General features: G+C 43.1%; 1 protein-coding gene across 1 annotated transcript; it reads left to right on the top strand.

Moving 5' to 3' along the window:
- Positions 1–1,478: 1,478 nt before the first annotated feature.
- LOC143781659 (secreted Ly-6/uPAR-related protein 1-like) lies at positions 1,479–14,164 on the top strand. Its single transcript, XM_077268367.1, has 3 exons — positions 1,479–1,740; positions 12,372–12,494; positions 13,162–14,164. The coding sequence occupies exons 1-3, from the start codon at positions 1,692–1,694 to the stop codon at positions 13,392–13,394; spliced, it is 405 nt and encodes a 134-aa protein (XP_077124482.1). The 5' UTR covers positions 1,479–1,691; the 3' UTR covers positions 13,395–14,164.
- Positions 14,165–14,591: the final 427 nt, after the last annotated feature.

Genomic DNA, 14,591 nt, shown 5'->3' with positions numbered 1-14,591 from the left:
AAAAATATGGAAACATCAGAATTCCAGGAAAATGGTGACACAAACCCTAAACATTTTTCCCAAAGTTCTGAATTTTGTTTTAATTACTAAAATGTAAAATAAAACTCTACAAGTTTGGCATCGGATTATTGTCGGATGATTTTTACTGCACAATCAGGGCTGTAAGAACGGAACCTAAAAAACTATGGCGCAATGGTGTTTGTTTTTTATTTTTTCCCCAAACTTTTTTTTTTCTTTCCATTTTTGAGTATATTATAGGGTAAAATGAAAACTGTGAGGTTATATTGACTGTGAAATAAAAATGTGCTGGGTCTTGGATTAAGGGAAGGAAAAAAGACGAAAGCGCGAAAATGAAAAATTGTTAGTCATGAAGGGGTTAGGGGTTAAACATTCGGCTCCATGTGCGAGCGATCCCATAATATCCGGATACAAAGCCCAGGACGACTCTACGACAATTGTATCCAGTGAGGACAATGCTCTGTGAGCTGAAGAACCCGGACTCTGGACTGATACATTGTAGCAAACTTGTCATTGTGCAGCTGTGCTTTCAGAGCATCGTCTAGTAATCTTCTCGCGAGCCCAGATTGTAGTTTTAGGAGTCCACAAACACTTGGCCCCAACATCAGCCAGTTCAGATTCCGTCAGGAGCCTTTAGTTTCTTTGGAACCTTTAGGCTATGTTCACACGTTGCAGTTTTGCTGTGTGTTTTTTTTTACTACGTTTTTTGCTGCATTTTTCACAATTCCAAAGTTCAAGCTTTGCTTCCGCCACAGATCAGCAATACAAGGCACACATAAAACCATAAAAACAGTTTGGGAAAAAAAAGGCAATTTGATCAAATTATTTAGTAGAAAAAGATTTTTATTTATGGAGAAAATAACGACTATTCTGGACAAAAGAAGTGCAAAAATACATAATTACAAATGTAACAGCGGGGGGAGGTGAATCGGTCGGGAATAGTTTACCTAAGACATGGGCAGACCATGGAGTTTGTAGGACGCTGTTTACTTTTACACTTTGGTCGGCCACAGGCATTGTTCAATTTCACACCTTGGTCGGCCAAAGTTTACTTTTGTAGACATCACTAATTTAATTAAACTGTGCTAGTGCTGACTGCCATTTTCAGGTGAGGAGACAGACATTATGGTTTAAACTTGGCAAAATCACAGAAATAAATGGTTTCACATCCAATCTTTACACTAAAAACGCAGCAAAACTGGACACCTGCGTTATTATCTGTGTTTTTGCATTTACTCTTTGCTTTCTATGGGTGAAAAATTGCTACAAAAATGCTGAAAAAAAAAACACTGAAAGAAGTGACAGTTTACTACAGAGAACTTTCCGCCTGTAATAACCTGTCAGGCGTCTGACGTGCCGATACCGGAGCATCCCGGGGCAATTCCATAAAATATTCCCAGCCTTGTTACAGGTGGTACGGAGCGAGGAGCGAGGTTTATTGCACTCGTTCATTTCTCAATCTTCGTATGTGTCAGGATGGGAGAATCAAAGGACGCCGCTCTCTTGCTCAATCGCTCACTTATTTTAGTATCCAAAAAGCCATAAAGTCAAAAGTAAGAATCTGACACTGAACCTGTTCTTCCCAACACTCGGCTAGGACTCGGCTAATCCCAGACGGCTGGAAATACTCGGAAAACGTCAGCGGACGATCAGAAGGCGACCGGTCCGAGACCATGAACGGTGTCATCTGCCTCCTGCTCACCACCACCTGCCTGCAGCTGGGTAAGAGCCCTGAGGGGCAACTTATGGGATTTATATTCATAATCATAATAATGCCGACTATTAGCACTGTTATTTCTATTATTTATTTACTTCTTATCTCACAAATATGAAAATATAAATAATAAAAAATAAAATTTATAATAATATAAAAAATACAATTTATAATAATAATAATATAAAATGCAATGTATAATAATATTATTATTATTATTATTATTAATAATAATATAAAAAATACAATTTATAGTAATAATAATAATAATAATAATAATAATATAAAAATACAATTAATAATAATATAAAAATACAATTAATAATAATAATATTATTATTATTATTATTATTATTATTATTATTATTCTCTTATAATTGAAACCAAAAGAAACTAAAACATTTCCTAACGTTTCTCAAATCTGTAAAAAAAAATAATTCTGCATAAGGAAAAAAAACTATTATTACAAGAAAAAAGGATTACCATTATTTTTATTCATTTTCTTAAGTTTTAAATTTTTACTATTTTTTTTAAAAAAGTAGATTTTTTTTCTTTTCCAATTTAAATTTCAAACAATTTAAAAAGATAAATTGGCATTTTATAATTTTTTCTGTTTTTGCGTTTTCGGATTTCACTCCCCTTCTTCCCCGGAGCCATACATTTTTAGTTTTTGGTCAATATGGCCGTGTGAAAGCTTGTTTTTTGCGGGACGAGTTTTACTTTTGAACGACACCATTCGTTTTAACATATCATGTACTAAAAAAAATTCCAGGTGCGGTGAAATTGCAAAAAAAAGTGCAATCCCACACTTGTTTTTTGTTTGGTTTTTCTACTATGTTCACTAAATGCTAAAACTGAGCTGCCATTATGATTCTCCAGGTCAGTACGAGTTCATAGACACCAAACATGTCTAGGTTCTTTATTATCTAAGTGGTGAAAAAAAATTCTAAATTTGGTTAAAAAGAATAAATTTGCGCCAGTTTCCGATACCCATAGTGTCTCCATTTTTCGTGATCTCGAGTTGGGTGATGGCTTATTTTTTGTGTGCCGAGCTGATATTATTAATGATACCATTTTGGCGCAGATACGTTCTTTTGATCGCCCACTATTGCATTTTACTTCAATGTCACGGTGACCCAAAAAATGTAATTCTGTCATTTTGAATTTTTTTCTCATTACACCATTTAGTGATCAGGTTAATGCTTTTTATAATTGATAGATCGGGCGATTCTGAACACGCCGATACCAAATATGTGGGTTTTTTTTATTGTTTTATTTTGAATGGGGTGAAGGGGGGTGATTTGAACTTTGATTTTTTTATATTTTTGCATACTTTTTTTTACTTTCTGCATGCTTCAATAGCCTCCTTGGGAGACTAAAAGCTGCAGTTGTCCGATCGCCTCCGCCATATACAGCCGATGATCAGATCGCCTGTGTGTAGCAGAAATGCTCACTTGCGATGAGCACCGACCACCGGAAATATTGCAGTTTTTTGATTTTACAGACTGCCTCCCTGAAAACCCATCAGTGAGCTCTTCAATTGAAGTTTGATGTGATCTTTGGTCAAAAATCAGCTGACCAACTCAATGGCTGACCAATGAGTGAAAGTAAACAAAGCCTGACCAATTCAATGACCGACCAATGCGCGAAAGTAAACAATGCCTGACCAACGTAATGGTCGACCAATGTGTGAAAGTAAACAATGCCTGACCAACTGAGTGGTTGACCAATGTGTGAAAGTAAACAATGCCTGACCAACTCAATGGCCGACCAATGTGTGAAAGTAAACAATGCCTGACCAACTCAATTGGCGACCAATGTGTGAAAGTAAACAATGCCTGACCAACTCAATGGCCGACCAATGTGTGAAAGTAAACAATGCCTGACCAACTCAATGGCCGACCAATGTGTGAAAGTAAACAATGCCTGACCAACTCAATGGCCGACCAATGTGTGAAAGTAAACAATGCCTGAACAACTCAATGGCTGACCAATGTGTGAAAGTAAACAATGCCTGACCAACTCAATGGCCGACCAATGTGTGAAAGTAAACAATGCCTGACCAACTCAATGGCCGACCAATGTGTGAAAGTAAACAATGCCTGACCAACTCAATGGCCGACCAATGTGTGAAAGTAAACAATGCCTGACCAACTCAATGGCCGACCAATGTGTGAAAGTAAACAATGCCTGACCAACTCAATGGCCGACCAATGTGTGAAAGTAAACAATGCCTGACCAACTCAATGGCCGACCAATGTGTGAAAGTAAACAATGCCTGACCAACTCAATGGCCGACCAATGTGTGAAAGTAAACAATGCCTGACCAACTCAATGGCCGACCAATGTGTGAAAGTAAACAATGCCTGACCAACTCAATGGCCTACCAATGTGTGAAAGTAAACAATGCCTGACCAACTCAATGGCCGACCAATGTGTGAAAGTAAACAATGCCTGACCAACTCAATGGCCGACCAATGTGTGAAAGTAAACAATGCCTGACCAACTTAATGGCCGACCAATGTGTGAAAGTAAACAATGCCTGACCAACTCAATGGCCGACCAATGCGCGAAAGTAAACAATGCCTGACCAACTTAATGGTCGACCAATGTGTGAAAGTAAACAATGCCTGACCAACTGAATGGTTGACCAATGTGTGAAAGTAAACAATGCCTGACCAACTCAATGGCCGACCATTGCGCGAAAGTAAACAATGCCTGACCAACTCAATGGTCGACCAATGTGTGAAAGTAAACAATGCCTGACCAACTCAATGGCCGACCAATGTGTGAAAGTAAACAATGCCTGACCAACTCAATGGCCGACCAATGTGTGAAAGTAAACAATGCCTGACCAACTCAATGGCCGACCAATGTGTGAAGGTAAACAATGCCTGACCAACTCAATGGCCAACCAATGTGTGAAAGTAAACAATGCCTGACCAACTCAATGGCCGACCAATGTGTGAAAGTAAACAATGCCTGACCAACTCAATGGCCGACCAATGTGTGAAAGTAAACAATGCCTGACCAACTCAATGGCCGACCAATGTGTGAAAGTAAACAATGCCTGACCAACTCAATGGCCAACCAATGTGTGAAAGTAAACAATGCCTGACTGTTGTGAATTCCGTTCTCGGGCTCTCTCCTGTGGTCGTGAATGGTACTTTGGTGTGTTCTGTCCTTGGACACCCTCTGGTGGCTTTGAGTGGAATTGCTGATCTTTGAGCTTGGCTTTCTCAGCTGCCCTCGTTTATTACTGCTGCTGGCTTCCCTATTTAACTCTGCCCAGGTCGTTAGTTCATGCCAGCCGTCAATGTTTCAGTACTGGTTCAGATCTCTCTTGGATTTCTCTGATGACCTGTCTACTCCAGCAGAAGCTAAGTCCTTGCTAGTCAATTTGCTGTTTATTGGTTTTTGAATATATTTCTCAGTACTTGCTATGTTTCAGTCCAGCTTGCTATTATGATATTTCCTTGCTAGCTGGAAGCTCTGGGGGTGCAGAGCTGCACCTCCACACCGTGAGTCAGTGTGGAGGTCTTTTTGCACACTCTGCGTGGTTTTTGTAGTTTTTAATACTGACCGCATAGTTCCCTTTCCTATCTTCTGTCTATCTAGTGAAGATTCGGCCTCCTTTGCTAAAATCTGTTTCATTCCTGTGTTTGTTTCTTCCCTCTTAACTCACAGTCAATATTTGTGGGGGGCTGCCTTTACTTTGGGGAATTTCTCTGAGGCAAGGTAGGATGCTATTTCTATCTTTAGGGGTAGTTAGCTCTTAGGCTGTGAAGAGGCGTCTAGGGAGAGTTAGGTACGCTCCACGGCTATTTCTAGTGTGTGTGATAAGATTAGGGATTGCGGTCAGTAGAGTTAGCACTTCCTCAGAGCTTGTCCCAGGTTTACCATTTTAACCATCAGGTCATTTCGGGTGCTCCTAGCCACCAGGTCCATAACACCTGACCAACTCAATGGCCGACCAATGTGTGAAAGTAAACAATGCCTGACCAACTCAATGGCCGACCAATGTGTGAAAGTAAACAATGCCTGACCAACTCAATGGCCGACCAATGTGTGAAAGTAAACAATGCCTGACCAACTCAATGGCCGACCAATGTGTGAAAGTAAACAATGCCTGACCAACTCAATTGTCCAACCAATGTGTGAAAGTAAACAATGCCTGACCAACTCAATGGCCGACCAATGTGTGAAAGTAAACAATGCCTGACCAACTTAATGGCCGACCAATGTGTGAAAGTAAACGATGCCTGACCAACTCAATGGCCGACCTGTTGTGAATTCCGCTCTTGGGCTCTCTCCGGTGGTTGTAAGTGGCACTTTTGTGAGTTCTGCTCTTGGGCTCCCTCTGGTGGTTTTGAGTGGAACTGCTGCTCCTTGGATTTAGCAGTCAGCAGCTGCTTCCACTGATCGTCTTTCTGGCTCGGCTATTTATCCTGGCTCTATCCTTCAGCCTGGGCCAGTTGTCAATGGTTCCTGCTTGGATTCACATCTCTGCTTGGATTTCCCTGATATTCTGACCAGTTCAGCAAAGATAAGTCCTTGCTTGTTCTTTTGCTGTCCACATATTGTGGACTTTATCGTTCAGCTCTTTCTATGTTTTTTCTTGTCCAGCTTGTCAATATGGATTTATTCAGTTATGCTGGAAGCTCTGGGAAGCAGATTTACCCTCCACACCTTTAGTCAGGTGTGGAAATTTTTGTATACTCTGTGGTGGATTTTTTTATTTTTTTATACTGACCGCACAGTATTCTGTCCTGTTCTATCTATCTAGCTAGACTGGCCTCCTTTGCTACATTCTGATTTCATTCTGCGTATGTCATTTCCCTCTCCACTCACAGTCAATATTTGTGGGGGGCTGCCTTTCCTTTGGGGATTTTCTCTGAGGCAAGATAGCTTTCCTGTTTCCATCTTTAGGGGTAGTTAGTCCTCCGGCTGTGACGAGGTGTCTAGGGAGTGACAGGAACATCCCACGGCTACTTCTAGTGTTGTGATAAGCTCAGGAACTGCGGTTAGTACAGGTACCACCTCCTCCAGAGCTCGTCCCATGTTGCTCCTAAACCACCAGTTTATAACAGCACAACTGGCCAAAAATGAATTAAATGCATCTCAAAAGAAGGAAAAAAAAGTTCTGAGCCATTTTCTTTTTTGCAGTCTGTTTTGTCTTTTTTTTCCTCTTAATCTCTGGGTGGTTCAGGATTTTGGCGCTGGCATGGATGTTCAGGGTTTGTTTTCTCGTGTGGATCAACTTGCTGCAAGAGTACAAAGTATCCAAGATTATGTTGTCCAGACTCCGGCTTTAGAGCCTAAAATTCCTACTCCTGATTTGTTTTTTGGGGACAGATCTAAGTTTTTGAACTTTAAAAATAACTGCAAATTGTTTTTTGCTTTGAAACCCCGTTCCTCTGGTGATCCCATTCAGCAGGTTAAGATTGTCATCTCTCTGCTGCGTGGTGACCCTCAGGACTGAGCATTCTCCCTTGAATCAGGGAATCCGGCATTGCTTAATGTAGACGCATTTTTTCAAGCGCTCGGAATATTGTATGACGAACCTAATTCTGTGGATCATGCAGAAAAAGCCTTGTTGGCCCTATGTCAGGGTCAGGAAGCGGCAGAATTATACTGCCAAAAATTTAGAAAATGGTCTGTGCTCACTAAATGGAATGAGGATGCTCTGGCAGCAATTTTCAGAAAGGGTCTTTCTGAAGCCCTTAAAGATGTTATGGTGGGGTTCCCCACACCCGCTGGTTTGAGCGAATCTATGTCTCGAGCCATTCAGATTGATCGGCGCCTGCGCGAGCGCAAAGTTGTGCACCATATGGCAGTGTCCTCTGAGCGGAGTCCTGAGACTATGCAATGTGATAGGATTTTGACTAGAGCAGAACGGCAGGGATTCAGACGTCAGAATAAGCTGTGTTTTTACTGTGGTGATTCTGCTCATGTTATTTCTGATTGCCCTAAGCGTACTAAGAGGGTCGCTAGGTCTGTTACCATCAGTACTGTACAGCCTAAATTTCTCTTATCTGTGACCCTGATTTGCTCATTATCGTCCTTTTCTGTCATGGCATTTGTGGATTCAGGCGCCGCCCTGAACTTAATGGACTTGGAATTCGCCAGGCGCTGTGGTTTTTCCTTGCAGCCTTTGCAGAGCCCTATTCCTTTGAGGGGCATTGATGCTACACCGTTGGCCAAGAATAAACCTCAGTATTGGACTCAGCTGACCATGTGCATGGCTCCAGCACATCAGGAAGATTGCCGTTTTCTGGTGTTGCATAACTTGCATGATGTTGTTGTACTGGGTTTTCCATGGTTACAGGAACATAATCCGGTGCTGGATTGGAAATCTATGTCTGTGACTAGTTGGGATTGTCAAGGGGTACATTGTGACGTTCCTTTGATGTCAATTTCCTCTTCCCCCTCTTCTGAAGTCCCTGAGTTTTTGTCGGATTTCCAGGATGTATTTGATGAGCCCAAGTCCAGTTCCCTTCCTCCACATAGGGACTGTGATTGTGCTATTGACTTGATTCCTGGCTGTAAGTTCCCTAAGGGCCGACTTTTCAATCTATCTGTGCCAGAGCATGCTGCTATGCGGAGTTATGTTAAGGAGTCTTTGGAGAAGGGGCATATTCGGCCATCTTCGTCACCATTGGGGGCGGGATTCTTTTTTGTTGCCAAGAAGGATGGCTCCTTGAGACCCTGTATTGATTATTGCCTTCTTAATAAGATCACGGTCAAATTCCAATACCCTTTACCTTTGCTCTCTGATTTGTTTGCTCGGATTAAGGGGGCTAGTTGGTTTACCAAGATTGACCTTCGAGGGGCATATAATCTTGTTCGTATTAAACAGGGTGACGAATGGAAAACTGCATTTAATACGCCCGAAGGCCATTTTGAATATCTTGTGATGCCTTTCGGGCTTTCTAATGCTCCTTCTGTATTTCAGTCCTTCATGCATGATAATTTCCGCACTTATCTTGATAAATTCATGATTGTGTATTTGGATGATATTTAGATTTTTTCCGATGATTGGGAGTCTCATGTGAAGCAGGTCAGGATGGTATTCCAGATCCTTTGTGATAATGCTTTATTTGTGAAGGGGTCTAAGTGCCTATTTGGAGTTCAGAAGGTCTCTTTTTTGGGTTTTATTTTTTCTCCCTCGTCTATAGAAATGGATCCTGTTAAGGTCCAAGCCATTCATGACTGGATTCAACCCACATCGGTGAAGAGCCTTCAGAAATTTTTGGGCTTTGCTAATTTTTATCGCCGTTTCATTGCCAACTTTTCCAGTGTGGTTAAGCCCCTGACCGATTTGACGAAGAAAGGCGCTGATGTGACGAATTGGTCCTCTGCGGCGGTTGAGGCCTTTCAGGAGCTTAAACGCTGATTTACTTCTGCCCCTGTGTTGCGTCAGCCGGATGTTTCTTTTCCTTTTCAGGTTGAGGTTGACGCTTCTGAGATTGGGGCAGGGGCCGTTTTGTCTCAGAGGAATTCTGATGGTTCTTTGATGAAACCATGTGCCTTTTTCTCCAGAAAGTTTTCGCCTGCGGAGCGCAATTATGACGTTGGCAACCGGGAGTTGTTGGCTATGAAGTGGGCATTTGAGGAGTGGCGACATTGGCTTGAGGGAGCCAAGCACCGTGTTGTGGTCTTGACCGATCATAAGAATCTGATTTACCTCGAGTCGGCCAAGCGGCTGAACCCTAGACAGGCTCGATGGTCCCTGTTTTTCTCCCGTTTTGATTTTGTGGTCTCGTATCTTCCGGGATCTAAGAATGTTAAGGCTGATGCCCTCTCTAGGAGTTTTTTGCCTGATTCTCCTGGAGTCCTTGAGCCGGTTGGCATTCTTAGGGAAGGGGTGATTCTTTCTGCCATCTCCCCTGATTTGCGGCGGGTGCTTCAGGAATTTCAGGCTGATAAACCTGACCGCTGTCCAGTGGGGAAGCTGTTTGTCCCTGATAGATGGACTAGTAAGGTAATTTCTGAGGTTCATTCTTCAGTGTTGGCTGGTCATCCTGGGATTTTTGGTACCAGAGATTTGGTTGCTAGGTCCTTTTGGTGGCCTTCCTTGTCGCGGGATGTGCGTTCTTTTGTGCAGTCCTGTGGGACTTGTGCCCGGGCCAAGCCTTGCTGTTCCCGCGCTAGTGGGTTGCTTTTGCCTTTGCCGGTCCCTGAGAGGCCCTGGATGCATATTTCCATGGATTTTATTTCGGATCTTCCTGTTTCCCAGAAGATGTCTGTTATCTGGGTGGTTTGTGACCGGTTCTCTAAAATGGTCCATTTGGTACCTTTGCCTAAATTGCCTTCCTCCTCTGATTTGGTTCCATTGTTTTTTCAGCATGTGGTTCGTTTGCATGGCATTCCGGAGAATATTGTGTCTGACAGAGGTTCCCAGTTTGTTTCTAGGTTTTGGCGGGCCTTTTGTGCTAGGATGGGCATTGATTTGTCTTTTTCTTCGGTGTTCCATCCTCAGACAAATGGCCAAACTGAGCAAACTAATCAGACGTTGGAAACCTATTTGAGATGCTTTGTGTCTGCTGATCAGGATGATTGGGTGGCTTTCTTGCCGTTGGCCGAGTTTGCCCTTAATAATCGGGCTAGTTCGGCTACTTTGGTTTCGCCTTTCTTTTGTAATTTTGGTTTTCATCCTCGTTTTTCTTCGGGGCAGGTTGAGCCTTCTGATTGTCCTGGTGTGGATTCTGTGGTGGACAGGTTACAGCAGATTTGGACTCATGTGGTAGACAATTTGACGTTGTCTCAGGAAAAGGTTCAACGTTTTGCTAACCGCCGTCGGTGTGTTGGTCCCCGGCTTCGGGTGGGGGATTTAGTCTGGTTATCTTCTCGTCATGTTCCTATGAAGGTTTCTTCCCCTAAGTTCAAGCCTCGGTTTATTGGTCCTTATAAGATTTCTGAGATTATCAATCCGGTGTCTTTTCGTTTGGCCCTTCCAGCCTCTTTTGCCATCCATAATGTTTTCCATAGATCTTTGTTGCGGAGATATGTGGTGCCTGTTGTTCCCTCGGTTGATCCTCCTGCCCCGATGTTGGTTGAGGGGGAGTTGGAATATGTGGTGGAGAAAATTTTGGATTCTCGTTTTTCGAGGCGGAGGCTTCAGTATTTTGTCAAGTGGAAGGGTTATGGCCAGAAGGATAATTCTTGGGTTGTTTCCTCCGATGTCCATGCCACCGATTTGGTTCGTGCCTTTCATTTGGCTCGCCCTGATCGGCCTGGGGGCTCTGGTGAGGGTTCGGTGACCCCTCCTCAAGGGGGGGGTACTGTTGTGAATTACGCTCTTGGGCTCCCTCCGGTGGTTGTAAGTGTCACTTTTGTGAGTTCTGCTCTTGGGCTCCGTCCGGTGGTTTTGAGTGGAACTGCTGCTCCTTGGATTTAGCAGTCAGCAGCTGCTTCCACTGATCGTCTTTCTGGCTCGGCTATTTATCCTGGCTCTATCCTTCAGCCTGGGCCAGTTGTCAATGGTTCCTGCTTGGATTCACATTTCTGCTTGGATTTCCCTGATATTCTGACCAGTTCAGCAAAGATAAGTCCTTGCTTGTTCTTTTGCTGTCCACATATTGTGGACTTTATCGTTCAGCTCTTTCTATGTTTTTTCTTGTCCAGCTTGTCAATATGGATTTATTCAGTTATGCTGGAAGCTCTGGGAAGCAGATTTACCCTCCACACCTTTAGTCAGGTGTGGAGATTTTTGTAAACTCTGTGGTGGATTTTTCTAGTTTTTTATACTGACCGCACAGTATTCTGTCCTGTTCTATCTATCTAGCTAGACTGGCCTCCTTTGCTACATTCTGATTTCATTCTGCGTATGTCATTTCCCTCTCCACTCACAGTCAATATTTGTGGGGGGCTGCCTTTCCTTTGGGGATTTTCTCTGAGGCAAGATAGCTTTCCTGTTTCCATCTTTAGGGGTAGTTAGTCCTCCGGCTGTGACGAGGTGTCTAGGGAGTGACAGGAACATCCCACGGCTACTTCTAGTGTTGTGATAAGCTCAGGAACTGCGGTTAGTGCAGGTACCACCTCCTCCAGAGCTCGTCCCATGTTGCTCCTAAACGACCAGTTCATAACACCGACCAATGTGTGAAAGTAAACAATGCCCAACCTACAACATGCTCTGCCAATGTCTTAGGTAAACTATGTTTGATGATGTCCTGTACGTCTTGCATTGGTGGCCGAACACCGTGCATTGTTCGTGCTTGTATGGTGGAAGCAAAGCTAAACTTTGGGATCCTGAAAAATGCAGCAAAAACTCAGCAAGGGAAGCAGTGAAACCTGTCTTTTGTCTGCAGCTTTTTTTTTTTTACCGCCAAGAGATCAGGTTTTGGCTGCAGAAAATAAGAGGCAGCAAAAAAGCAAGGTGTGAAAGAATTACAAACGTTCTTGACAGAAGAGCTCACTGACTCTCCATTCACTTATCATGCAATTTGCAAGGAAAAGGAAAGTCTAAAAGTCTAATGATGCAATATTTTATCAAATCCATTTGAAAAAAAAAAAATCTGAAAATACACGTAAGAAACAATTCTATGCTGAAAACGCCCCCTGTTTCTTTTTTCTTTGTAACGGACGATATGAAATAACGATGTGAAATGTGACAATGTGTCCGACGTGACGTGTGCAGCCGGCTCCCTCCAGTGCTACATGTGCCTGACCCCCACTCCGGCCGACCAATGCCTGATCAGGAGGAACTGCTCCCACCAGCAGAAATGGTGCAAGACCACCGTCTACGGCCGGACGTCCTCTGGTAAGTCATCACTCTTCTTATTCTCTCACCTTCGTGCATGAGTTCCGGACCCCGGAGAATAATAACCCTCTGTCTGTTCTCGGCCCCCGTCTGTTCTTCCGTGCAGCCGCCTCTGACTTCGTTCCTTCCACGTCCTCTTCCTACATCATCACTTTCTAGGCCTCTGACGTCTCCACACAGGTTCTCACAGCATGACCTGTTTCGCCCGAGACCTACTCACCCTCTGGGGCACAAAAATGCTGCAGGAAGAGGACGTTGCGGGAGAGTTGCAAGAGAAGGGTTGCGGCAGAGGTGAGTTATTTTGTTTTTTCCACCCTTTTCTGTCCCTCTACAAATCAGCAAAATGGTGACCGACTTGTATTTTGCTCAACTTGCTCCAAACAAATTCAGAATAATCCAAATGTTTTTGAAAAAACTCAAGATGAAATCACTCAGCCCCGAAAAGACTCCCCCACCCCTTGTGATTTTTTATGATTGTCCAGAAATATTTGGTAATAAGTTCAAATCCCGGAAACGTTAATAATCAGCTGAATGCACAGAAATGAGCGGTCAGAGCCGCAGTACCGGGAACAGCCACAATTAAATAGATGGCGCTGTTCCTTATACTGCAGCTGGCACCATCTAAATAAATTGATTTTCCTAATCAATTTTTATTATTTTTTTTAAGGTTTTCCATTCACGGAAAGTCGTTACGTTGTCAGAATCTGCACAGAAAAATGTCAAGCGAGCAATCCTACCACCCTGGGGGTAACGCAACCCACCTTCTGCTGCCAAGAGGATCTGTGCAACACGGCAAATGGGACAAACGCAGCATACGGATTAATGGAGACGCATAGGCGCTACTACACCGCCACTGCCGCCGTGTACTCCATCTTCACTGTCCTCCGAGGAACATCATGATTCACGGACAAATGGACAAAATCGTCTCATACTGTTGGATAAACATTGATTTAAAGGGGTATTCCCATCTCTAAGATCCCATCCCAATAATGTAGTGGGTGTAATAATGATAATCTTAGCAAATATCGCCAATTAGAAACGTGGTATAGTTTTTCTGATTCGCTGTGTCTCTTTGTTCATGTGCAAGTATTGCAGGACCTTAGGTATCCATGGTTACGACCAGTAGCAACTAGCTAACTGTCACTATATCAGTGGTTGTCACCATGGATTCCTAAGGTCCTGCACAAGAAGAAAGAGACATAGCGCATCAGAAAAACTGTACTAAACTTCTAATTGGAATTATTTGCTAATATCATTATTATTACACCTACTACATATTGGGATAGGATCTAAGAGATGGGAATAATCTTTAACCATTAAAATCTATGTATTATATAATGAGTATGTGACTCCACCATAGTGACAGCTCATGGAACTACTATGGACTCATGCTGAGAGGAGGCCGGCACTGGGCGACTAAACGTCACACAGTCTATACTGTTACCTACAGACACTAGATTGGTGAGAGAATTTTATACAGATTTTTTATACCTCCAATCAAACTTAACAGTATACAGTGAGCTCCCCCTAGTGGTGGCTGTATAAATCTGTATGTAATGAGCTCCCTCTAGTGGTGGCTGTATAAATCTGTATGTAGCGCGCTCCCCTAGTGGTGATTATATTAATCTGTATTTAGTGAGCTACCACTATGGGTGGCGGTATAAATCTGTCTGTAGTGAGCTCCCCTAGTGGTGGGTGTATAAATATGTATGCAGTGATCTCCCTCTAGTGGTGGCTGTATAAGTCTGTATGTAGTGAGCTCCCCAAGTGGTGGCTGTATAAATCTCTATGTAGTGAGCTCCCTCTAGTGGTGGCTGTATAAATCTGTATGTAGTAAGCTCCCCCTAGTGGTGGCTGTATACATCTATTTGTAGTGAGCTCTCCCTAGTGGTGGCTGTATAAATCTGTATGCAGTGATCTCCCTCTAGTGGTGTCTGTAAAAATCTGTAAGTATTTGAGCTCCCCCTAGTGGTGGAAGTATAGATCTGTGTGTAGTGAGCTCTCTCTACTGATGGCTGTATATATCTGTACGCAGTGAGCTCTCCCTAGTGGTCGTTGCATAAATCTGTACGTAGAGAACTCTCCCTAGTGGTGACT

This window comes from Ranitomeya variabilis, chromosome 6, assembly GCF_051348905.1.
Source record: "Ranitomeya variabilis isolate aRanVar5 chromosome 6, aRanVar5.hap1, whole genome shotgun sequence".
Classification (NCBI taxonomy): domain Eukaryota; kingdom Metazoa; phylum Chordata; class Amphibia; order Anura; family Dendrobatidae; genus Ranitomeya; species Ranitomeya variabilis.
Note: the sequence above shows the minus strand (reverse complement) of the source record. Positions and strands in the feature narration are given on the sequence as shown.

Excerpts from the sequence above, each read along its gene's own strand:
- LOC143781659 (XM_077268367.1), top strand. The coding sequence starts at position 1,692 with ATGAACGGTGTCATCTGCCTCCTGCTCACCACCACCTGCCTGCAGCTG. Across the intron at positions 1,741-12,371 it reads CACCACCTGCCTGCAGCTGG|CCGGCTCCCTCCAGTGCTAC; the intron begins GTAAGAGCCCTG and ends TGACGTGTGCAG. Across the intron at positions 12,495-13,161 it reads CTACGGCCGGACGTCCTCTG|GTTTTCCATTCACGGAAAGT; the intron begins GTAAGTCATCAC and ends ATTTTTTTTAAG.